The 26,575-nt window shown below is 36.7% G+C and overlaps 1 protein-coding gene across 1 annotated transcript in view; it reads left to right on the forward strand.

Annotated features, from left to right (window-relative positions):
* Positions 1 to 26,575, forward strand: part of FHL5 (four and a half LIM domains 5) — a 41,621-nt gene that overhangs the window by 8,058 nt on the left and 6,988 nt on the right. Inside the window, exons 2-5 of the mRNA XM_044005057.1 lie at positions 5,797 to 5,965; positions 16,711 to 16,885; positions 17,967 to 18,136; positions 23,680 to 23,866. Coding sequence (XP_043860992.1) covers positions 5,797 to 5,965; positions 16,711 to 16,885; positions 17,967 to 18,136; positions 23,680 to 23,866 — 701 coding nt within the window. The remainder of the gene's footprint in view (positions 1 to 5,796; positions 5,966 to 16,710; positions 16,886 to 17,966; positions 18,137 to 23,679; positions 23,867 to 26,575) is intronic.

The raw sequence follows: 26,575 nt of genomic DNA on the forward strand, positions 1-26,575 counted from the left end.
ACTGAGGATATAAACTAAAAAGGAAAAGGGGAGAAAGATTTCAATTATGATGATTAAGATTGACAATCTTTTAAATTCTAAATGTAAATGTTATATAAAAACTATCTACTTGTATAGCTTTGGGCAAATTAATTAACCTCTCTGAGCCTAACTTCTAAGGTTTCTTTTAATTCTTTAGATTTGATTTATTAACAATTGGCAATAAAGCATGGGATGGGATAAGGGATATAGAGTGGGTAGGAGAAGGAAACCTGATGGTTTTTAATATGAATCAGACATGTATTTTTAAATATTTCAAGAGAACCAAATCTATTTTCCTCCTGTTTCTAAGCCCTCTATAACCTTTTTGAGAGTGCTTCTATTAACTGGAGAATGACATTTTCTGTTGCAGTAATCAAATATGGAATTCAGTGATCCTTGCAAAGAGTTTTGGTCATATTTCAGTGGGAACTTTCTGGCCTAAATATCTTTTTTTTCTATGATCTCAGAGGAGCACTGACAAAATCCATATTTTGAAACTCTTAGTAGTAAAGGATAATAAAATAATACCTTTATTAATAATGAGCATGTATTCTAATAACTATTTGCCAGAAACTTTTTTTACCAGGAGTAGAAATAAAAGGAGGCATAGGGATTGAATGTCTAATGGGAGTTGAGATGGATGGATTTATATTATGAAAATATTAAAACTAAAAAACAAATCATTCAGCATGCATCGTGTTAAGAAATTTAAAATGAAAAAAGTAGTTACTCCCAGTCATCACTGTTACATGGAAGTGATTTTAAGCTCTTGAAGTCTGCCATTAGAGCTTTATCTTTGACGGGTTCTACCAAATCGGAAAGGCCTTAAGTGTAGGCCCAATAACAGCCCACATGCCTGTCATCCACGGACCAGGTGAATACGAAGAAGCTCAACATCAAGCTGACCATAGGGCAATGACTTTTTTGACCCAAGCACCCACTGAAAACCATTTACTTAGAGTGGAGAGGAATTTCAATGTCAAAAAAGGTAAAATGAAGTATGGTTGCTTAAAATATTGGAGTATATCACATACTAAGATAACATAATACATATGTGTATGTAACAGGCTTTAGAGATGGTTTCCACTCATAACCCATTCTGAGTATCAAGTGCTTGCTCTCATTGGCAGTCATGTCAACATTCACCCTCTCTACCTGCTGTTAGCTTATTGATTCTCTATGTGGGTTCTAAGATTTATATTTTGATATTTCCTTGAAAATAAAGAAAAATAGACAATTTCTCTCAATAATTATCCCTGATCTTGATCTCACTTTATAAGTAAATGAAAGAAACATCTTTTTCCATAAATTCTCTCTTCCTCTCCATTTCTTCCCATTCTGCCTCTCCTCCTCCTCCTCCTCCATCTCTTCCTCCCCGCCCCCATCTGCCTGATCTCATAGATTAGACAAACATCAATGTTATTGGCTAAATAATTTATTAACAGTGTAAAAAAATAACACAAAGACATATTTAAATATTCCTAGAATGTATCTTCCATGTGAAAGATCACAGCCAGAGTTACTTCTGTTAGCTGCAACTACTGATGCCTCCTTACCATAGGTACCACAATTCTCTCAGAATAGAAGTCACAGTTCCTCAAGAATTCTTAACAAACTTCTCTATAGAATGAGTTAAACTTAATTCTCTCAAAATGTTTCTTCAAACTCTTTTCCATGACAGTTCATTCACTCAGACTCTTTTTTTTTTTTTGGTGAGACAATTGATGTTAAGTGACTTGCCCCAGGGTCACACAGCTAGTATCAGGTGTCTGAGGCCGGATTTGAACTCAAGTATTCCTGAATCCAGGGCCATTGCTTTATCCACTGTGCCACCTAGCTACCCCCACTCAAACTCTTAAGAAAAAAAATCATTTAGTCTTTTTTCCCCACTGTGCCTTATATGATATCTCTCAATCATAATAATCAACTCTTTACATATTCACAATTAAACTATAACTCCCCAAGAATATATTTCCTGTCTATCAAAAGCATATTAATATGGATTCAGGAGTACCCGGAGTACCCAAGTTCAAATCCAGCCTCAGACACTTGACACTTAACTAGCTGTGTGACCCTGGGCAAGTCACTTAACCCTTATTGCCCTGCAAAAATTAAAAAAAAAGCATATTAATAGTTAATGCAGGGGGCAGCTTGGTGGCACAGTGGATAAAGCAATGGCCCTGGATTCAGGAGTACCTGAGTTCAAATCTGGTCTTAGACACTTGACACTTACTAGCTGTGTGACCCTGGGCAAGTCACTTCATTGCCCTGCAAAAAAAAAAATAATTAATGCAATCTGTGGGAATGGCTAATGAAGCTGGTATTACACGTGGACTACCATTTTTGCTAAGGACCTGCTCCTTTTGCACTGGCTAGAATGTTTTGTTTTATTTTTTTAAAAACTTTTTCTTTAATTCTGGAAGTGTTTCAGTGGGGTTCGATACTCTTGCTAAATTTCCCTCCTACACACACACACACACACACACACCCCTCTCCTCTCCTCCCCTCCCCTCAAATAAACTGAGAGTATAAGTATAATTAAATAAATCCTAATCCACATAGTAGCTATGTCCAAAAAATATGTCTCTATACCTTGTGTCCATCAATTATCCATCAGAAGGTAAGTAAAATGCTTTATCATTGATCCTCCAGAGACATGACTGGTCATTACTTTCACCAGAGTTGTTAATTCTGTCAAAGTTGTTCTTTTCACACTATTGTTGTCATATAAATTGTTCATCTGGTTGTGCTCACTTAACTCTGTGTCAGTTAATAAGAGCCAGTATTCTCTGAAATAATAATTCTCATAATTTCTTATGATACAATAACATTGCCTTATATTTATATTGCACAATTTATTCATCCATTCCCTAATTATCTAAGAGGCAGTATAAGGTAACCCCCAAATTCTTTTCTTCCTCTCTCTTTCCCTCTTCAAAATTAGCAAGTTTGGGGGCAGCTAGGTGGCGCAGTGGATAGAGCACTGGCCCTGGAGTCAGGAGTACCTGAGTTCAAATCCGGCCTCAGACACGTACTAGCTGTGTCACCCTGGGCAAGTCACTTAACCCCAATTGCCTCGCTAAAAAAAAAAAAAAAATTAGCAAGTTTGTTTTGCTTTTGACTGTTTCCTACCTAGAGTTTTTCTGCCTCTTAATACCATACAACTCTGTTGGTTTCCCTGTTGAGTGTGATGTATTTTTACATGAAGCTCTCTGTATTTAAATCTTCCTTTGTCCATTTCAGATAGGAGCAAGATTCATCTGATGACCACTCCTCCCTCATTTCTTCCTGAATGTGTGTATATTTTTTCTTCTCATTCACTCTAACGATAGCAAGTTCCACCCCTTTTTATCCTCCTTTATACACTAGTGTTTTCATTCTTTTATCTTCCTTTCTCTTTTGTCTATTAAAACACTCAGAACTGAACCTATCCATTCCTAAGACCTTGTGTTTTTTCTATTTTATTCTTTAATACCCTTTGAAGATATCAAGGTTCTGAAGGGATACATGTTCTCTCCTATTAGAAGGTCAGCAACATACCCTCATATGTCCCTTATAACTGCTGAAATAAATTTACCTTTGTAGGTTTCTATTGACTCTTATTTGTATTTCCAAACTCAGTGCTAGGTCTTTTTATATTTTTCATCGGTAATGCTTTAAAGTCCTCAATTCCATTAAAAATTTTATTTTTTTCTTTTAAGATTATACTCAGACTTGTAAGTTTATTATTCTTGGTTGCAAGCCTCTCTCTTTTCCGTTGGAATATCATATTATAAAATCTCTCATTAATAGTAGAAACTGACAGGTAATGTGTGATACTACCTATAATTCTGTGTATTTAAAGTGCTTCATCCAGGATCCCTGTAATATTTGTTCTTTGATATGGAAGCTCTGTATTTTGAATATGACTTTCATAAGAATTTTCCTTTTGGGAATTTCTTTCAGGAAGTGATTTATGGATCCTTTTCATCTTTATTTTGCCTTCTGGTTCTAATAGATTCTGGGCAGTTTAAATTTATAATTTCTTAACATATTAATGCTCATGGTTTTCTGGGAGTTCAAGGATTCTCAAATTATCTCTCCTTGACTTGTTTCCCAAGTCAAGCTATCTTTATTTTTATTATATTTTTTCAACCTTTCCATCTTATTCTAATATTATTTGTTATCTCATGGAAACATTGATTTCTGTTTGGTCTGGTTTTCAGTGAATCCATACCCTGGGTAAGGTTTACCACTTTCTCTTCTAAACTATGTATTATTCCTTCAATTCTTTCCTGACTCATCATTCATTATCTGAATTCAGCACCTCATCTTATAACACCTTGTAGCATTTTCATTCTTGTTGTCTACTGTTATTTAGCTTTTTGTATGTAAGTCTTAATAGGTGCTTGGCAGAGTTATTAGAAGGTCAAATCTGGTGTCAGGGATATCTTGCTTCAAACTCATTCTGTGACACTTTCTAGTAATGTGATTTGGGGCAAGTCATAACCTTAGGAAACTTCTATGTTTTATCTAGTCACAGACTCTAAGTTGGTGGACTGGGAAATTCTCTCCCTACCATCTTCCCCCTGTGCTTTCTCCTATCCCCTGCACAGTGAAATCACAGATCTTTCAAATATTCATATATGTCTTATCTTAGGAAAGTATCCCCAAGACAAGAAGTAAAAGGAAGTACTTTGTATTTAAGATAAGAAGATCTGTATTTGAGCTCCTCCTTCATTAGTTTTAAATTATACAAATTTAAATGAGTAATTTAGACTCCCTAAGACTGGTTTATAAAATGGAAATAATAATACATGCACTGTCTGATTCCCTGGGTTTCTGAAAGAAACTAATAGGAAAATATACACATGTTTTATAACAGTTAAGTCAAATTCTATCAGCAACTATAATTAGTACCATCATTGCAATTGTGCATGCTATACTTCCTCTTGTGTCCCATAGTAATCAGTGTGAAAAGAAGCAATGGTACAGTCAAAAGAGCATTGAAATTGAAATCAGAGGATGCAGCTTTCTCTGGACCACTTCCTTATTGGGTATGGGATCTTGGACAAGTCACTTAACCTCTTTGGCCTTCAGTTCTTCATCTGTAAAAGGAAGGTGCTATGGATGAATGCCCTTTCAAGTGCTAAATCTATGGTTCTGTTAAACCAGCATAGCACTGGGAATTGATTAGGTGCCTTCATTTATGAAATGAATAAATGAAATGGGAAATGACGGTGTATATAAATTATTATTTCATTAAGTTGGAAAAGCAGAGAACTAGAAGCATTCCTATAGAATTCAACCTCCTGAACTTTCCCACAAGTGATAGCATACTCAGGGAAATGTTTGTAGATTGTATTTATTCCCCTGTGGTCAAACTTCCTCATTTCAACATAAACAGAACTTTCTGCTGATTGCTGGGGCTTCTGTGCATGGTAAGTACAAGACCCCTGTCATCATTTGGCTACTGACTTGATGCATGTTGTTAATTGCTCTTATAAAGTAGAATGTGTAGCCAGGATACGTGAACTGCCTTTAGTCAAAGTGCCACCATGGGGGGGGCAGAGGGAGGGCAGGGGTGGAGGAGAGAGAGAGGGGGAAGTAGAGAGAGAGAGAGATCTTTTTTTTCTGAATCTGTCTTGATTTCTTTAGGAAACATGCTGAGCTGAAGTGACTTTGAAAATTTCTGGCTCTTACCAAGCCAAGAACTCATTCCTTCCTATGAAAGGCAAAAAAAAAAAATGCATCCATATAATTTATTCCCTTCATATTTCATTTCTTCCTGAACAGAATCAACTCCAAAATGACTAATCAAACTCAGTGTCAACACTGCATGAAATTACTTTTTGGAAAGAAGTATACACTAAAGGACAACGAGGCTTACTGTATTCCTTGTTACGACCAACTCTTTTCTAACATCTGTGAGGAATGCAAGAAAACCATTGGGTGTGATTCAAAGGTAAGCCTTTGCCTTCTCCACTGGGGTCTTCTTATTCCTAGGCAGTAGAACTCACTGAAATGCCTAAAAATGAACATCAGAAACTAACAAACTGAACTGATTCTTTTGTATTTTCTATTTTTTCTCAAGATCAGAGGGAATTTAAAATCATTATATTATTGAGATGTGGCCATTGAACACATAATATCACTGACTCTTTAAGTTACTTCATCACAAATGTCAAAGAAACATTAAATTGTACTAGACTCAAATACAAATTCCTTTGTCTAGTGTTTAGGCCCTTTACAACCTCATTCCAACTAACCATCCTTCAGCCAAACAGACCTTCTTACTGTTCCTGACAAGTGGCATTCAATGTCCCTAATGCCCAGAATACATTTCTTGCTCATGGAGTGCCTAGTTTCCTTCAAAGATTAGTCCAAATACCACCTCCTACATGAAGCTTTTCATAATACTCCCAGATACTAATGCCTATCCCCCAATGACCTTTTATCTATTTTGAATATACATATGCACATGTGCAAGTAAATATATCTACATTGAAATATAGATAGGCAGAGTGGTGCAACAAATAGAGAGCTAGTCTAGAAGTCAGGAAGAGCTGGGTTCAGGTTCTAACTCTGACACATACTTACTAGATGAAACTGGGCAAGACACTTAGCTTCTCAGTATTATAAGCAACTCTCAAAGACTAAGTTCCAGAGAAGGTGCTGACCTCCCAGTATTTTCTCAACTGGGAGTGAAAAATCATAGATCTAGTCCCTACCCCCTATACTTGTATGTGTCCTTGGAGGTAGGGTCGATTTAATTTTTTACTTTATATTCCTAGAACCTAGCACAGTTTTTGTTTTTTGTTGTTGGTCCTTCACATTCTAAAAGGACCAAAGCGACTTCATGATGTGTCAGGGTCAATGTATACAGTGCTCAACTGTGGCTGATGGATCATATCAAGATAGGAAGACTCTACCACAGGTTAAGAACAAATAGTCCATTATGACCATTTGGGTCAGAGATGCCTCTAAATTTGTTCATCTTATGTTTCTTTTGAGCTCTGCAGCAATTCTGCTTTGCTCATAGAGAACATAGATGTGGACAAGCCATTCTGGGCAGTCCTGTGCCAGTGTCCCATGTCTCAGTATCGATAGCAAATTTTTTTTGGAGAGACACTGAGAGTGTCCTTTTATTATGGCTTCTTTTGATCTCCATGTGAGTGGCTGCTTTGTATGGGTTTTCTGAAAAACAGCCTTTTAGGCAAACATACATTTGGCATTCAAACAATGGTTCCAGCCCCCCTTGGAGCTGTGCCCTCTGCAGAAGAGTTTGAATGCTTGACAGTTCAGCTTCAGAAAGAAACTCAGTGTCTGGTATCTTATCCTGCAAGGTGATCTTCAGAATCTTCCTAAGACAATTCAAATGGAAATGGTTCAATTTCCTGGCATGGCACTAGTATACTGTCTAGGTTTCACAAGCATACAACAATGAGGTCAGCATAATGGCTCTGTAGACCTTCAGTTTGGTAGGCATATTAATATCTCTCCTCTACCACACATTCTTTTGTAACCTCCCAAATGCTGAACTAGTTCTGGCAACGAATGTGCCAATCTCATTATCCATGCATACATCCCTGCAAAATATACTGCCAAGGTAAGTGGATTTATGCACAACATTTAAAAATTCTCCATTTGCTGTAACCAATGGTGAATGGTGTAGGGATGGCTGGTGGAGAACCTCCGTTCTCTTGTTGTTAACTGTTAGGCTAGAATTAGCACAAGCAGTAGAGAATCAATCCATATGTGGTACATCTCAGTCTCACAGGTTGAACTGAGTTCACAATCTATTTATGAACAAAAAGTCACATACTAACTCTCCCTGGAGTTTAGTCTTGGCTTGTAATCTTTTCAAGTTAAATAATTTACTGTTAGTGTGGTGGTTGACCTTGATGGCATTTTTGCCCTCATCTGACAAGATGAAAATATGCTAAAAATCATGGGAGCAAGCACACAGCCCTGTTTCACTCCATTGGTGACTGAAAAAGCATGAGAGCATCATCCATTATCCTGAACCTGTGCAAGTATGCCATCACGATATTGGCAGATAATACTGATGAATTTCTCCAGGCAACCCAATTCTGTCATAGGGTATTCTAGGAGAAGTAGCATCTCTGTTGTGAGGACTGAAAATCCTTTTTTAGGGTTTCTACCTCTGGTGTCCATCTGTCATTGAGCTCTCACCAGTGGCTCAAAAAAGTTATAGTATGCACAGCAGCCACATGCCATTAAAACCATCTCAGCAGACAAGTTAAACCATGTTGAGGGTAATTCAAACCCAGTAGTGAGTTAGAGGGGTGTCTATCCCAACCATTTGAAGACTTCCCCAGAAGAAGAGGCAGATGTTTCAATGGGCCATGAAGGCTGTGGAAGCAAGTTCCTAGTGCTTGGTCAGACACCAAAGACACTGCATCCAGAAACATCTCCAGTTGTCTTGACTTTTGTCTTGCCACTGGGCTTTGATGACTGGAAGAGAGAAAGTGAAGCTAAGAACTTTGAGCAACTCTGCCTCAGTTAAATCCAATTTACATTCAAATCGAAAGACACTATACCATTTTATCTAGCACAGTACTGACACACAGTACATGCATGACAAAATCCAATTGATTGAATTCAATTTTTAAAATGTGTATTAAAAACCTACATAATAATTGATATAACATTTCTTGCCTTACAATGGGTACAAGGTAGGAGGGAGAGAATTCAGAAATTAACAGTTTTTTAAAAAATGAATGCTAAAATATCCCAAAGACATCCCCAAAAGGAGAAAAACACCTGTTTGTACAAAAATATTTATAGCAGCTCTTTCTGTGGTGGCTAAGAATTGGAAATCAAAGGAATGCCCATCAATTGGAGAATAGCTAAACAAGCCATGGTAAATTATTGTGATGGAATATTATTGTACTATAAGAAATGACAAGCAGGACAATTTAAGAAGGCCTGGAAAGACTTGTATGCACTGATATACAATGAAGTGAGCAGAACCGGGAAACGATTGTGCACAGTGACAGCAACATTTTTTGATGAAGAACTGTGAATCACCTAATTTCTCAGCAATGCAATGATTCAAGACAATCCCAAAGAACTAATGATGAAACATACTATCCAACATCAGAGAAAGAACTGATATTGATTGAACACAGACTGAAGCATGTTCTTCTTTCATTTTTTTCTTTTATTCAAGTTTCTTCTTTTTTTTTTTTTACAAAATGACTAATATGGTAATATTTTACATAATTGCACATGTATAACCCATATTTGATGGCTTACTACCTCAGGGAGGCAGGGGAGGGGAGGGAGGAAAGAAGAACAGAATTTGGAACTCAAAATTTTAAATTAAAATGTTTATTATAGGGGATGGCTAGGTGGCACAGTGGATAAAGCACTGGCCCTGGATTCAGGAGGACCTGAGTTCAAATCTGGCCTCAGATACTTGACACTTACTAGCTGTGTGACCCTGGGCAAGTCACTTAACCCCCTCTGTCCCACAAAAAAAACCCCACAAAAACAAAAAAAACAAAAATAGATAAATAATGACTCTCATAAAGATTTTCTAAAGATAGGAGAGCATTTATCTAGATTAGTAGTTAATCTCAGTCACTGTTTTTCTATATTAACATGATCCAAGCACTTTCCTTATCTTTTAGTATTTTTTCCTCCTTCAGATACCTTGAATATTAGTCCCTCAAATGCACTTATAATGCCCTGTAGATTGTAAAACCACCTTAAGGGTATTTATAATCACTCAAAGAAATTTGTTCTGTTCAGCCACATCATAAAGATCTAGTAGATGAAGAACGTCTACTGTTTAGATTTTAACATACATTTGGATGGACATTCCATATAGCCTATCCAACAGAGAGAGAGAGAGAGAGAGAGAGTGTGTGTGTGTGTGTGTGTGTGTGTGTGTGCACGCACATATATACATATACATATGTAAATACATGCACATGCATACACACATTTTATAAACACACATCTGGAATTGATAGTAGTTCAGGTGGACAACGGGTTGACTCCAAGGTTGAAAAGTAATAGGAGAGGTGGCTGGATTGCTTTCTGGAAAGAGAAAGCTCTTTTACTGACCCCAAGCTAAAGCTAAGGCCCATCTTTTCCAAGTAAACCATTATATCACCAGCAAACAAATCCTCCTTATCTCATCATATATCATTATTCCTTTAATTCCTGTCTTATTGATATTGCTAACATTTTTTCAAAACTATATCAAATAATAGTGGGCATTCTTTCTTCACTCACATATTTATTGGAAAATGTTCTAGTGTATCTCCATTTCAAAGGATGCTTGCTTTTGATTTTAGATACTTTTTGTGATGTAAAAATGTTGCTCTGTGCCTATACTTTCTAATGCTTTTAGCATAAATGAGTGTTAGACATTGTCAAAAACTTTTTTCTCCACCTACTGAAATGATCATGCAGTTTAGGATGTTTGGGGTTTTAATATGATTAATTATGTTGATTTTTTCCCTCATGTTGAACCATCTTTGCACCTGGGGAAGGCTTACCTTTTCAGTACTAACATTTGTCAGGGTTGCTACAGGAGAGTGATATTTGTAACACCATTGTCTTATAAGAAGTAAAAATGGGCAATGGAGAGGTACATAGTGTGTATGAACAGGCAGCGACAAAACCAATGAAGAATTCTAAAGAATAAGAATAAAGGATGTAAAGAGGAAAGAATGACATGTGACAGCCGAAGTGCATCACTTGTAGACTTGCAAAGTCAGGAGAAAGTAAGGAAAATTTCCAGTATAGAGGGTGAATATCCTATGGGCAACTTGTGGGGAGGAAAAGGGCATATGTTACACAGGATGGGCAGACATGGCTAGGATGCAACCTTCCTTGTTAGAGGGAATTCCCAAATCCATAAGCTCATGGATCCATTTGAGTATTGGAGTAGCCAATAAAAGTGCTTATGTCTACACTTTGTGGATTTTTATTTTTTAGTATAAAATAGTATTCAGTATTTGTTTAAGACATTTTCTGCATCTTTTATATCATGTGATTGTAAATGTTTTGTTTTTAGTGTAGCTAATTGTTTTCCTAATATTGAACCACCTTTTAATCCTTTGTATAAGGACAATTTGATCAGAGTGAATATTTGCCAGGATTTTATTTATAGTTATTGAATCAATTTTATTGATGATATTAGTTCTTTTTCTTTGTTTTATTCTTCCCTAGATTTTGGTATTAGGACTATATTTGTCTCATAAAAGTAGTTTGCTATAAAGTTTGGGCTTTTGTTTTTGTGTTTCTTTTCCCTCAGTTTTTTAATATAGTATAGTAACCTTAAAAGCTTGGTGCAATTTTATAAATCCATCTGGACCAGCTCTACTCCCCCTCCAGCTAGTTCAATTTCTCTTTCCAAAATTGGATTATTAAGAATCACTATCAGGTACATTAAATTAAAAAGATTTTGTACAAACAGAAGCAATGCAGCCAAAATTAGAAGGGAAGAAGAAAGCTGGGAAACAATTTTTACAGTCAGTGTTCCTGATAAAGACATCATTTCTAAAATATACAGGGAACTAAATCAAATTTATAAGAATGCAAGTCATTCCCCAATTAAGAAATGGTCAAAGGATATGAACAGGCAGTTTTCAAATGAAGAAATCAAAGTTCTCTATTGCCATATGAAAAAATGCTCTAAATCACTATTGATTAGAGAAATGCAAATTAAAACAACTATGAGGTACCACCTTGCACCTATCAGATTGACTAATGTGACAAAAAAGGAAAACAATAAATGTTGGAGAAGCTGTGGGAAAATTGGAACACTAATGCATTGTTGGTGGAGTTGTAAACTGATCCAACCATTTTGGAGAGCAATTTGGAACTATGCCCAAAGGGCTATGTTTGAACCCTTTGAACCCAGTAATACCACTACTAGGTCTGTATCCCAAAGAGATCATAAAAACGGGAAAAGGACCCACATGTACAAAAATATTTATAGCAGCTCTCTTTGTGGTGGCAAAGAATTGGAAATCAAGGGAATGCCCATCAAGTGGGGAATGGCTGAACGAGTTGTGGTATATGAATGTAATGGAATACTATTGTGCTGTAAGAAATGATGAGCAGGAGGATTTCAGAGAAACCTGGGAGGACTTACATGAACTGATGCTGAGTGAAAGGAGCAGAACCAGGAGAACTTTGTACACAGTAACAGCAACATTGTGTGATGATCAACTGTGATAGACAGTTCTTTTCAGCAATACAATGATCCAGGACATTTCCAAAGAACTCATGGTGGAAAATGTTCTCCACATCCAGAAAAAAGAACCGTGGATTCTGAATACAGATTGAACCATACTGTTTCTACTTTTGTTTTTGTTTTTTTCTTTTTTTGAGGTCTTTCCCTTTTGTTATGATTCTTCTTTCACAACATGACTAATGCAGAAATATGTTTAATGTGATTGTACATATATAACCTAAATCAGATTGCTTTCTGTCTTGGGAAAGAGAAAAATTTGGAACCAAAAATCCTGTGAAAACAAATATTTAAAACTATCTTCACATGTAACTGGAAAATAATAAAATACTTTTATGATTAAAAAAGAATCATTCTCAGGGTTCTATTATCATCCAACCAAAACAGTTATCTTCAAAGTTACCAATGATTTCTTAATTGTTGAATCCCATAACCTTTTTCCAAACCTTATCCTTCTTAACATTTCTGTATCCTTTGACATTATCATCCTCCCTCTCCTCTTTGTTCTTCTTTTCTTTCTAGGTTTTCAGGACACTACTCTCTCCTGGTTATCCTTTTACCTATCTTACCATTTCTTCTCACTTTGCTGAGTCTTCATGCAGGCTTTCCCAGTGAGGATATACCACAGGCCTCTCTGTGCCAGGTCCTCTTCTCTTCTCCTTCTTTATTATTTCATTTGGTCCTTTCATCAGTACCAATGATCCAGCTTTAATCTCTCTTCTGACCTTCAGTTTCCTTTTTCCACCTGCCAACTAGACATCTAGAACTGGATGTCATAGATGTCCAAAATTATATTCATTTTCTTTCCTCCCAAACCTTCCCCTCTCCAAACTTCCCAGTTACTTTTGAGGGCACTACCATTTTCCCAGGACCCCAGGATTGCAACCAAGGTGTCATATTTGAATCCTATCTCTCACCTTCCCCTCCCACTCCCAACATCCAATCTCTTGCCAGGGCCTGCCAATTTCAGCTTTGTAAACATTGTTGTAACATCTTCATAATTTCTCAAATGTGCGCCTTTCTTTCCTGGGATACTGATACCATCTTGATTCAGGGACTCATCTGCTTAAGCCTGAACTATTGCAAAAGCCTTCTATTTGGTCTGTCTGCTAACATGTTTCTCCCCACTCCAGTCCATTTTCCCCTAAGCCACCAAAGCTATTTTTCTAAGGCACAGGTCTGACCATATCAACCCCAACTCACTAAACTCCAGCGACTCCCTATGGCCTCCAGGATCAAATAGAAAACCCTCTGTTTGAAATTCAGAGTCTTTCATAACCTAGCCACAGACTTCCCTTCCCTCCCATCCCCCACCCACAACCTTTCCAGTCTTCTTATACCTCATTCCCCACCATATACTCTTTGATTCAGTGACACTGACCTCCTTGCTGTTGTTGGAACAAGAAATTCTATCTCCTGACTCCAGGTATTTTCTCTGGCTATTCCTTGCCTGGAATCCTCTCCCTCCTCATCTTGCTTCCTTCAAGTCCCAGTTAAAATCCCAACTTCTATAGAAGCCTTCTCAGTCTCATAATTCTAATGCCTTCCCTTTGTTGATTATTTCCTATTTGCATACCCCATTAGATTGTGAGCTTGACAAGGGCAGGCATTTTCTTTTATATTTCTTTGAATTACCAGTACTAAGCATCATACCTGGTAAATAGTAGGCATTTAATTAATGTTTATTGACTGTAAATTTTGGTATTTAATATTTTTAAGGTAATCTTTTTCTTTAAAATTCTAAGTTTTTATATATATATATATTACTACATATACTTAGGCTATGATCATTATTTTGATTTCTTCTCTCATTTCATCTTGTTCTATTTATTTTGATAATTTGATTTTCCTCCTTCACTTTACTCAGTTTAGCTTAAGGTTTATCAATTTTTTTGTTTATCTAAAAAAACCATTTTATCAGTTTTATAACCATTTTGGTTTTGATTTTAGCTATTACTCCTCTAGTTTTCAAGATTTCCTCTTTGGTGCTTGTTGTGGATTTACTTATGTAAATACACTAGCTGTGTGACCCTGGGCAAGTCACTTAACCCTAATTGCCTCACACACACACACACACACACACACACAAAGATATGCTAGCATTCTTCATTTTTACAATTAATTGTAATTTGTGCTAACTACATGATCCTTTTTAATTTTTATTTATTTATTTTTGCTTATTTATTTGTTTGTTTGTTTTGGGTGGGGTGATAAGGGTTAAGTGACTGGCCTAAGGTCACATAGCTAGGAAGTGTCAAGTGTCTGAGGCTGGATTTGAACTCAGGTCCTCCTAAATCCAGGGCCAGTGCTTTATCCACTGTGCCACCTAGCTGTCCCCACATGGTCCTTTAAAAAAAAAGTTACCATGTAGTGTTGAAAAATATGTATTTTCCTTAAATTTCCCATTCAAAAGCTGTTGTGAATCTTTTAGCTTGGAATCCTTCATTTAGTTTCTATATTTTCATTTTTATTTATCTTTTGTTGGATTTGTCCAGCTTTGAGAGGGTTAGGGTAAGTTCAAGTACTATAATTGTGTTACTATTTTGTTACTTTATTTTTAAGCAAAATTGGCTTTTTTAGTTAGCAATTTAGATGTGCTTGCCATTTGAAAAATGTTTATTGCTTAAATTAATTCATTGTCAAAGTTTCCTTAAAGCATAATATAATTTCTTGGGTTTTTTCTATTATTTTTGTCTAGATCTTGCTTTAATTGATATATGTAGCTCCCCAACAGGAACTTCTAGTAATATAATTAACCTCTGAATTTTGATTTATACAATTAGAGAGTTTCCTGGAGCACTAAGAAGTTAAGTGTCACATAGGGCCAAGGTCACACAGTCAGTATGTGTCAGAAGGCCTGGAATGTCAATTTAAAGCATTTGGGTTTTAGTTTTTTAGCAGTAGAAGAGTGACATGACCAAATTTGAATGGTTAACCTAATAGCAATGTGAATAATAATTTCAAGTATGAGAGTTTAGGTTGGGAGAGCAATTAGGAAACTATTAAAATAGTCCTTCAGAACAGAAATGAGGTCCTGAACTTTGGTGGTATCAGAGATTATGGTAAGGAAAGGAAAAATCAAGATTATTATATTATAAAAGAAGAATCCACAGTATTTGGCAATGAATAAACAACCTTTAGGTCTGAGAGAGAGAGTAGTTCTTACCAATCAAATAAGAAGAAATGACATACTTTATACATTTTGTTTAATTTTCCTTTACATTGTTTAACATTATATTTCTTAAAGAAAATGAATTATTTGCTTTATTTTTGGTTACTATAAATGAATGTGGAATATTTTTTTAACAGTATACTATTTGCATAAAGATAACAAGGCATAGCAGGTAAAGTATATGTCTAAGAGTCAGGAAGAAATGGGTTCAAATGTCATCTATGACAGTTAACCTATATCTAAAAGTAGAATGTACTACCTTGGGAAATGATGGGTTCTCTCAATCAGAAATCTTCAAAGAGAAGGTATGTGATAATTTTTCAAGTATGTTACAATCGAGATTTCTTCTGGGTCTAGGCTAGACTAAGTGGCTGCCAAGGTTTCTTCCAACTCTAAAAAATCATGGGGGTCTGTGATCCACCCAGAATTTACCTACTAAATCATAAATGGGTTTTAATTCTCATTACAGAGATAATTCTCATAATGGGAAGTACTTCCCTTCTCTTCTGACACCATAGTTCCTTCATGTTTTCATTTGAATAGTAATTGTATAATATTTCCTTTGTGGTTCTTAGTGTTCTGGTCCTAAGGGCCAACTTTTAATCATGATGGCAGCCATACTGTCTTAACTTGCAGCATCAATTAACCTGTTGGCAGCATTTAAAGGGGAAGGCACAGTCCACAGGAGGCACTAATACCAATCCCCTTTAGAACTTGCCCCAACTTTCTATGAAAAAAATATTTCAAGTTATAGAGACAGGATGATAATGATAACAATAATTAATAATAATAATAAGTAGCACTTATATAGCATTTTAAGGTTTGCAAAAACACTTTACATGTGGAACTTATACATATGGAACTTCACAATAACCTTGTGAAATGGGTGCTATTATTACTCCCATTTTTACACATGAGGATAGTGAGGTAGACAGAGATTAAGTGATTTGCCCAGGCTTACAGATCTAATAAGTGTTTGATGTAGGATTTGAATTCAGGTGTTCCTAAGGTCCAGGTCCTGTGCCCTATCCATGATAACACCTCACTGCAGAGGACAAGCAAAGCTTCAGCTTATTCTGCCACAACCTTTTGGTGATCCACCAAGAAGGCCTCAGGCTTTGTCCCATAATGAGCTCATAGATTTCTTCTCCCTGTAGATAATAGAATCACTGACAACTTTTCCCTCAAGCAACCAGCACACCTACTGGTACCAGGGTCCTGGGAGTCTTTCGTTTTGTCTTATAAAATGGCCTATTTTGCAGCAAATGCTTTTAATTAACATTTATTTACTGTCTCAAAGGATCTTTCCTACAAAGACCGACATTGGCATGAAGAGTGCTTCAAGTGTGCCAAGTGTAATCACTCTTTGGTGGAAAAGCCTTTTGCTGCCAAGGATGAAGTCTTGCTGTGTACTGAGTGTTATTCTAATGAGTATTCCTCCAAGTGCTTCCAGTGTAAGAAGACCATTATGCCTGGTAAGATAACAAGGACTCTTCAGTCTCTAAATAAAAGTGTCATATTACAGTTTTTAATTAAATTCAGGCACTTCAATAGACTAGCAGCTGACAAAGGATTATCCCTTAGTTTTGTGTAAGACATCTTTCCAAAGATCATCTAGTGTTGCTTCTCCATTTAAAACAAAAGCAAAAAACAACCTGAAAACCACTGTCTTCTCCCGGTACATAAATAAACTAAATTACCATGTGTTTCTCCTTAAAATGAAAGTTTATGATCATAGGAAGAATTCAAAAAGCAGTATTAAGATAAATGTGAAGTCCCCATAGTAACTAACCATATACCAAGTTATCCAGGGCATAATCAAATGGGATCAGAAAAAATGGTTTAAATAGTTTTACTCATCCCCAATTTCTTGGAGCAAACTTTTGGGACTTTCATGTATCATCCATTTTCATAAGGACAAAAGGCCAGAATGAATGGAGTTATAGGTTAATCCTTTCATTGAGACATACACAACCTTTCTTTTTTCTGCTAGTAACCCTCTTTAGGCTCCAAGTGTTCACTTGAAAAGTGCAAAAATGTTTATTGTTGGTTCTTAGAAAACAATTGGTTTTGGAGCACCTCAATATTCTACTCAATTCTATAGCATGTCCTTGACACTGGCACCATGAACATTTTGTGGGAGGGTAGGGAATTAATTCTCAAAAAGTTAAAGATGGATTCTGAGCATCCTTAGACTCTTTAAAAACTGGCATAGGTCTAAAATGCACAATTTTTTTTTCTATACCACTTGAAACTATTCATGTACTTCACTGCTATCACTTTCTGGAGGGCAACGTTTCCAAGTTGGTAGTATGTACAGCACTTGGAGTGTGTCTCCAAGAAAAACATTCTATTATTTTTTGGTGGCTGACAATAATATATTTTTAAGAAACAAAGAGTGTCAATTTTAATTAAGCCACAATCCTTCCTCCAAATCCAATCCTCCTTAACTTAAAAAATTACTAAAAAGGTTGAGGTATGGCTAGACAAGATGGAAGAGATATGCTTAAATTGGTTTTTTTTTAAGATTCTGATTTTTATTTTTATATTTTTCAGGCTCTCGCAAAATGGAATTCAAGGGAAATGAATGGCATGAAACCTGTTTTGTTTGCTATTCTTGCCAACAACCTATAGGAACAGACCCTTTAATCTCCAGAGAGAATAAAATCTACTGTGTGCCCTGTTTTGAGAAGCAGTTTGCTCCACGCTGCAGCTCTTGCAAGAAGGTAATTCATTCCCTTTAAAATTTGGAAAACATAGAATCTTGTAAGCTCACAGAGTTTTTATTTGGGCACATCATGGGCACAGATGAGGTCACTGGCTACATTTGATTAGGCTATCACCCTTGTATTTTGTTCATTTTAACAGGGAACCCAAACCTTTCCAGAACACTGTGTTCATGCAGTAAGAGTGTGTATAAAATCCACTAAGAAATGACTAATTCATCCTCCCCAATCAGTTTAGGACTTTTGATATTCAGTTCCATTGACTGCTGTGAAACATGAATTCCTGTTTTCAAGTTGGTGGCCAAAAGCGTTTTGAATACAAAATAGTTCTTAGAAAACAAATGTTGATCCATTGAGTGTAACTGAATGAGAGAAATACAGCTTTGGCTCAGAAAGTGTTGGAGGAAGCCAATTTAAACAGGATGCTCCACTACTCACTGTTATGCTCTGGCAATGCTAATGGCTCCTTGGTTTAAAGCTTTTGTATTTCCAAGTTGTTTGCCACTGGGCACTTGGCCCAAGGGAATTACATGATCATTAGAAAACTTTAGTCCTGACAGCAGGAAGGAAGACTGGACAAAACTGGAGCTTCTTTATCCTGAGTATAGAACCACAGAGACAGTCAAAGCATCATGTGACCTAGTAGTCACCTGAATACTTGGGGTGAGAAAAGTCCATTTTGGAGAGCATGAACTTCCCTCCATTCTGTTTTTTCTCCTCCAGGTTTTTGTGTGGAGAAAAATCCTCTGTTTCACTAGTTTGATGAAACTGGTCTCCATCCTATTAAGGACCAAGTCATGGTGCTTTGCTCTGCATTTAATTTGTGAAGTATTTATTTGTAAATAAAACAATACAAACCATGGACAGAACAGTCGGGCATGGCAACACACTCGTTTAAAATAATAATTCTTAATTTTTCAAAATTGTTTTTATCTAGTAAGGCAAAAGGCTACATGGGCTCCCCGACCCTACCTGCTCTCCCTCTCAAATATTGATTGATCTATCATCTGTCGATCTGTCTGTCTGATCGATTGATCTGTCTGTCTGATCGATTGATCTTTCTGTCTGATTGATTGATCTGTCTTTCCATCTATCTATCTGTCTGATCGATTGATCTATCCATCTATCTGTCTGTCTGATCATCTGTCTGTCTGATCGATTGATCTGTCTTCTGTCTGATCGATTGATCTCTCTATATGTCTGTCTGTCTATCCATCTATGTCTATGTCTACATTTGTAAATATGTATTGGCCCACATCTGTGATTTCACTAGTGTAGGAAGCTTCCTATTGAAGTTCCCTCTATCAATACATATGTGGAAAAGTTCTGAAGGTGCTGAACTGTCTTGGACAATTGACTGGGCCACTGAGAGCAATGGGATATTTAGACAATAGACAAGAATGGAACACCCAGACTATGCTTTATGCATACCCATGCTTAGGAACTTATGTGACTTACTGGGTGTCACAAAGCCAGAATATGTTAGAGCATGGACATGAACTCATGTGGTTCTGATTCCAAAGTATCCGTCCATTATGCTCTCTATCCATTATGTATCCTCCCACAAATATATACACATATATATGTTCATGGGTGTATGTTCAAATATATAATATGATAATTAGTATGATATATATACAGTATATAGCTAGAATAATATACATACATAAACCCATATATGTACATATGAAATTCTTGAGAGAAAGGATCATTTTATTACATCACTTAGCACAGTACCAAACATATAGTAGTTACTTGATAAATAATTTTTTAAATAATAATAAACATTTTTATTTAAAGTTTTGAGTTCCAAATTCTATCCCTCCTTCCATCTTTCCCCTCCCTACCTCCCTGGGGAGATAAGCAATCAGATATAGTTTATACATGTGCAATTATATAAAACATTACCATATTAGTCATTTTGTATAAACTTGAATAAAAGGAAAAAAATGAAAGAGTAAAAATAGAATGCTTCAATCTGTGTTCAATCAATATCGGTTTTTTCTTTGGAGGTAGATAGTATGCTTTATTATTAGTCCTTTGGAACTCTCTTGGATTATTATAATGCTGAGAATGGTTAGGTTTATTCATAGTTCTTCCTCAAACAATCATGCTGTCACTGTGTACAATGTTCTCCTAGTTCTGCTCACATCAGTTCATATAAGTTTTCCCAGCCTTTTCTGAAATCATCTTGTTTGCCTTTTATAATAGCACAATAATATTCTAACTTGATAGGTTCTTACTGATAGATTCTGTACCTGTGTCTATTCATTTCTTCCTTAATGTCTTCCTCTTATGGCTCATTATGGTGTGGAGGTCGCATAGAACTCTTGAAGGCTATACCAGAAGGATATTAACTCAATCTGGCCCTACCAGGCTGAAAGGGGACAGCTAAATGACAGTGTATAGAGCACCAGGTCTGGAATCAGGAAGACCTAATCTCAAATCTGGCCTTAGATACATAGTAGTTGTATGACCCTGGGCAAATCATTTAATCCTGTTTGCCTCAGTTCCCTCATCTGTCAAATAAGCTGGAGAAGGAAATGGCAAGCCACTCCAGTATCTTGCCAAAAAAACCCAAATGGGATCACACAAATTCAGACATGACTGAAATGACTGAACAACAATATGTTGGAATGGCCTCGATTATGAGCCCAGTAATAGATCATGTCTGTCAGTCAAAGATCAGCCTAACTCACTTTCAGAGAAATGCATCATGAAGTTAGTTGCAGAGAAATATGCTTTTTTGTATCTTAAAGAGGCTTAAAAAAACTCTTAAAGCCCATCTACCACATACATCTACCACAACAATCTCCATGAGGACAGTCCCCATCCAGGCCCTTCAAATATTTTTTTATATTTAAGTGTAAGTCTCCCTGAGCATACGAACACTGTTGGTGGTAAGATACCAATGACTTTTCCTCAATATGAATGATAACACTGTCATAAATAAAAGGCATCAAGATCATCAGAATGCATATGGATAGGACATGAGACTTCCACTGGGCTCCAGGCATACTTTGGGAAGCACGGCCCTGGTTTAGAGAGCTTTTTCGCCCATTGAGAGGCAGGGTTCTTGATAATATACAGACACAATTATATATAGTTTAAAACCATTCAAGTCAAAGATATTATTTTATTCAGAGACAAGGTTCTTAACCTGGGGTCCATGTATAAATTTCATATGGTTTGTAACTTTGGATGGGGAAAAAAGTTACATCTCATTGAAATTTAAGCATTTCTTTCCATTGTGAATGTGGGCAACAAACCATTATTCTGAAAGGGCATTCCTAGGCCTTATAAGACTGCCAAAAAGGTTCTTGACACATACAAAAAAAAGTTAAGAACTTGTGGTCTAAAAAAAAAATGATTTGACATTCCTCAGCTAAATGTCCTGTGTACTTGGGCCAAGATATAGATAGAGTCATGGGAATGATAGAAAAGTACTAGGCACAGGGAACAGTTTGTCTTCATGCTAAGAGATCCTGGGGTGGGGGCTTTTCTGCTTAATCAAAGCTACATATGACCTGGGTGCAAAAAGCCTGCATTTTGGCAGGGCAGGACGCCTTCATAACTATATATGAGTTTTTTAGGGTAATCAAGAATTTTTGAAATGTTTACATTGGATAAGAAATAGGGTATCCCTTGCCAGGTCCCACCCCACCCCATCCCGAAGGCTTCCATTTGGATTTGGAAACCACATAGCTTTTCAGGCAAGCTTAGTAATATATATGTATCTGGCCAATGTGACCAAACTTAGGAAAATGTTTTCCCAGTCAAAGGCCTTTGATTTCTTGACCTTTAAAAAATGTTTTGTTTTGGTTTTTTTTGTTACTGTTGTTATCAGTGTTGGCCATGAGCTTTTATTTTAGAAAGTGGAAATGTAATATTTTTCTAAAAGTAAATAAAGTCAGACCCAAAGTACTATGAATCCTAAATCCCTTGAGTTAAAATGGAGTCAAAACGTGATTTAAAAAATATTCTCTGATACCTCAATTAATTACCCACCATCTACTGAGCTTCATCTTTTTAAAGAAGAAACTTGTTCTAAATGCCACAGGATCAATCCAGGGCAAAGCCAGGCTGAGAACTGTGAGAAGGTAGAAATGCCAGGCCTAATCTTAGGCCACTCTACCTCCCACTAAGGGCCAGAATCTAATCCAAATTCTGAATGCTACAGGGTTTCTTCTTCCTAATTAAACAGCATGGGGGGGGCGGTGTCTGGTTCTGATTTGCTATGAATGTACTTTATTCAAGTTTCCAATCTTTTAAGCTTTGCTTGCTAGTTACTTTATAGAACAAATCAAAGAAAACCTGAATTCTGCTTTGGCTGCCGCAAAACAGCCAGCCGTTTTTGAAGTCTGTGAGAATTATTTTAAATTGCTTTATTTCTTACCATTATGCGTCCTATTTACTTATCCGAGCAGCTTTTAAAGCTGTTTTTTTTTTTAAACCAGAGGAAAATCTAACCATCCTCTGTCTGATATCTTTACTTTCCAAAAGAAAAAAGAAAATAAATCTCAGAACTAACTCATAACAGAAATAATTTTCTACAGAAGCATAAACCAGGAAGAAATGGCCCCATGGAATGTTTTTTAACCTTTAAATGCTTTAAGATATCCTCTACAGAGGACTTACAGAACAGTTTGCATAAATTCACAGGAACAATTGAAGATGTCACATTGCTCCCTGTATCATATAAGATTTACATAGGCTCACTGCAGAGTATGCAGCTTCAAACCACTAGCTTAATCTTCTCTTTTTAATCACATTTTAAAAAGCCAGAACTATGATTTCCTCAATGCAGAGAGCTCCTAGGGAGGTACTCCTTACAGTGCAAAGGTCTCTACTCTCCAACTTTACAGTCTGAAGAGAGTTGCCCGAGGCAATAGAGTTAAAGGCTTTGCCAAAGGCTCACATTATAATTTATGGCTATTTGTGGGTACCCCAGGTTGGCCGTAACATCCTCACTAGGTTGCAAATTGCTTTGTTGCACGATAGTGGGTGATTGATCAAGCTTTGCTGAATTTAATTGAATTTTAAGGGAAAATATGTGATTTCAAAAGCTTTGCTTTTTTTTGGTTTAGGTTTTTGAAGGAAGGCAATATCCCATTGCAAATGGATACAATAATAATAGTAATGATAATAGTTAATAATAACTAGCATTTCTACAAAGCTTTAAGGTTTGCAAAGCATTTTACATGTTCTCTCACTTAATTCTCTGATAACCCTGTGAGGAAAGTAGTATTTTTATAGATGTGGAAAGTGAGTCTGAAAGAAGCTTAATAACTTGCCCAGGGTCACATAGCTAATATATTTGTGAAGTAAAATTAAAACTCATGTCTTCTTGACTCCAAGTTCAGCACCCTACCTACTAGATCACCTTGTGCCTGAGTCAATACTGAGTTGGGTTGTAAAGGGGGAAGGGAATAAGGACCGACTATGCTCCTGGTGCTGTGTTAGAATGGCCTCTATGTCCCTAGCAAAACGTCCTTATTCAAGTGGGGCTCCCAAGTTCATCTGCCTTGTTTTTCCCAAATTAGGTGATAACTACTGGAGGAATGACTTACCATGACCAGCCCTGGCATAAGGAATGCTTTCTGTGCACTGGTTGCAAGAAACAGCTGTTTGGAGAAAGTTTTGTTTCCAGAGACGATCATCCGTATTGCCAAGATTGCTTTGCCAACCTTTATGCCCAGAAGTGTGAGGCCTGTAACAAACCCATCACTGGTAAGTTGCCCCATATTTTTCTGTGGCCCTTTCACATAAAGGCCATGATTTTATTTAGTGAGATGCATGCAAAAGAAAAAGTTATTTATACACCAGAAAAGCCTAATAATATTCAATGGTCAGCACCTCAATAAGTATTTACTGAACACAACAAAACACCGAGCACAAAGATATGGTCTTTCCCTTCAAGGAACTTTTTAGATTAGCTGGGAAAAAATGATAAGGAGATTATAAACTTCATCAAGGCAGGGACTGTTTCATTTTTATCTTTTTCTTCCCAGGACTTAACACAGTATTTTGCCCATAGTAGTTGCCTATTGAAGTGAATGGCAGTTAAGGAGTCAGTGATCAACAAGCATTTATTAAGTGCCAGGGAAGGGAATAAGCATTTATATAGAACCTCTGTACTAAGCACCTTTTTCCTTTTTTTTTTTTTTTTTGACAAATATCTCATTTGATCCTCACAAGAATGCTATGAGGTAGGTGCACTTATTATCATCATTTTACACTTGAGGAAAATGAGGCAAACAGAGGTTAAATAACGTGTCAGGGTTACACAGCCAGTGTTTGAGGTCAGATTTCAACACAAGTCTTTCTGACTCCAAGCCCAGTGCTGTATCCATTGTGCCAATGGCTGCCTCAGTTCCAGGTACTATGCTAAGCCCTGGGAATACAAAGAAAGGGTAAAAATGGGTGTGAATTGTAGACACCAGGGAGGGTTTCAGAAGTGAAATGGGATTGGAGTTAAGTCCTAAAGGATCCTGGATCCCAGAGATCTCAAAGGTCATCTAGGCCAGGGTTTCTTAAACTTTTCCCCCTTGTTACATCTTTTCGCCAAAGAAATTTTTACTAGATCCCAGGTATATAGGTATATAAAAAAGCATACAAATCAAACATTTACTGCCAAAATTTTTACAACCCCCATCTTCAGTTAGATGACCCCATATGGGGTCATGACCCACATTTTAAGAAGCTTTGATCTAGTTCAATCATCTCATTTTATAGATAAGGAAACTGAGGCCCAGAGAGATTAAGTTACTTGCCCAAGGTCACACAGTAAGTATAGTATCAGTAGCAAAATTTGAACCCAAGTCTTCTGATTCTAGAACCAGGGTTCTTTCTGTTCTGTCATACTACTTCCCAGAATTCTTTTGGCACACCTAATTCAGATAAAAACGTACCTCCTACAAGAGGCCTAACCTCATTCCCTCGTTTGCTAGGGTCTTATACTCTAGAAATTGCTTTTGGATTTACTTTGTGTGAATTTGCCTATTTACTTAGCTGTATAAAAGAGTCTTTTGGGGGCAGCTAGGTGGTGCAGTGGATGCATAGAGCACCATCCCTGGAGTCAGGAGGACCTGAGTTCATATCCAGCCTCAGACACTTGACACTTACTAGCTGTGTGACCCTGGGCACTTAACCCTTATTGCCTCAATTTAAAAAAAAAAAAAAGAATTTTTTCTCTTCCAATATAATGTAAGCTCCTTGAGGGCAGGAACTGCTTCTTCTTTGCCTTTGTATCCCAGCACTTTAGTACAGTGTCTGGCTCTTAATTAATGCTTGTTGAATGAATAAATGAATTAAGGAATAAAGGAATGAGTAGAAGGGAATGAGCAAAATTTGGAAGGACTAAGGAGAGGCAGTATTTATAAATGAGAATCTAAAATGATTTTCTACTAGGCCTATGCGACCTTCAAAAGGCAAGGGTTTAATTAAATGCAAGTATTGATATGAATAATCCACCATGGTAATCATGCAGGTCACACAGGTCAGACATTCATTAATCAGAATTTGAAATCCTGCTAACAAGTCTAGCATTCAATTTTTTCTCTGTTCACTTGAAATGAGTTTTAATTAAGAACTAGCCAGAAACCGGTACGATAGTCTTCTACCAAAGGAACAAAATGCCTGTAAAATGATCTGAAAATAACATTAATGGTAAATTGATCCATGCTAAATAGGTTTCCATGAATAAAATAAACATTACCTTTCCCTCAGAGACCCGGCTGAAATGTTAATCATAGAACAGGAGAACCACAGCTTGTGGGACACCTGCTCAGGTGCACACACAAAGCAGCAGCTCATCTTGGAAGTAATTTATGGACACATTTAGCAGTGTGGCAGAACCGTATTTCTGATCCCCACTCTCTTACTACATAGGCTCCTGGAGCCTACTGCAGTTTCCAAGATTAATATTTATATATTATACTCAATTTTATTCACTCTGCCTTGGTGGCACATGATTAAAGAATCACATTCCCCATACCTCCCTTTTTTTCACTACCTCCAATCTCAAAGGTGTTATGAAATACCAAGCAGACATTTCACCATCTTCCTCCCCACACACCCCACTTAATAAACTTCTCCCTACAATTTGCCACCAGGGGAATCCTTCTTTTATTTAATTAATAGAATTACTTCTACTTTGCACATTTTGGAGGGGGGTTGGGTAGCTACTGTTAGTACCCTCCAACTATAAAAGGAAGAATCACTTGGGTTGCTTGTGATCTCTAAATGGGCCTGTCCAATGGGTCCCAAGATGTACTTTTAAAAAAAATTCTTAGCTTAGTATGATCTAACAATCTTTAGACATCTGGATAAGAAAAAAAATCAGTCAAATGTTTTCTGGCTATTTCTAAATATACAGATGTTTGAAATGATGAGAATAAAATACCAGCTATTTGATGTTTTTTCCATCTGAATTTGTGA

Source organism: Dromiciops gliroides, chromosome 4 (assembly GCF_019393635.1).
Source record: "Dromiciops gliroides isolate mDroGli1 chromosome 4, mDroGli1.pri, whole genome shotgun sequence".
NCBI classification, from domain to species: Eukaryota; Metazoa; Chordata; class Mammalia; order Microbiotheria; family Microbiotheriidae; genus Dromiciops; species Dromiciops gliroides.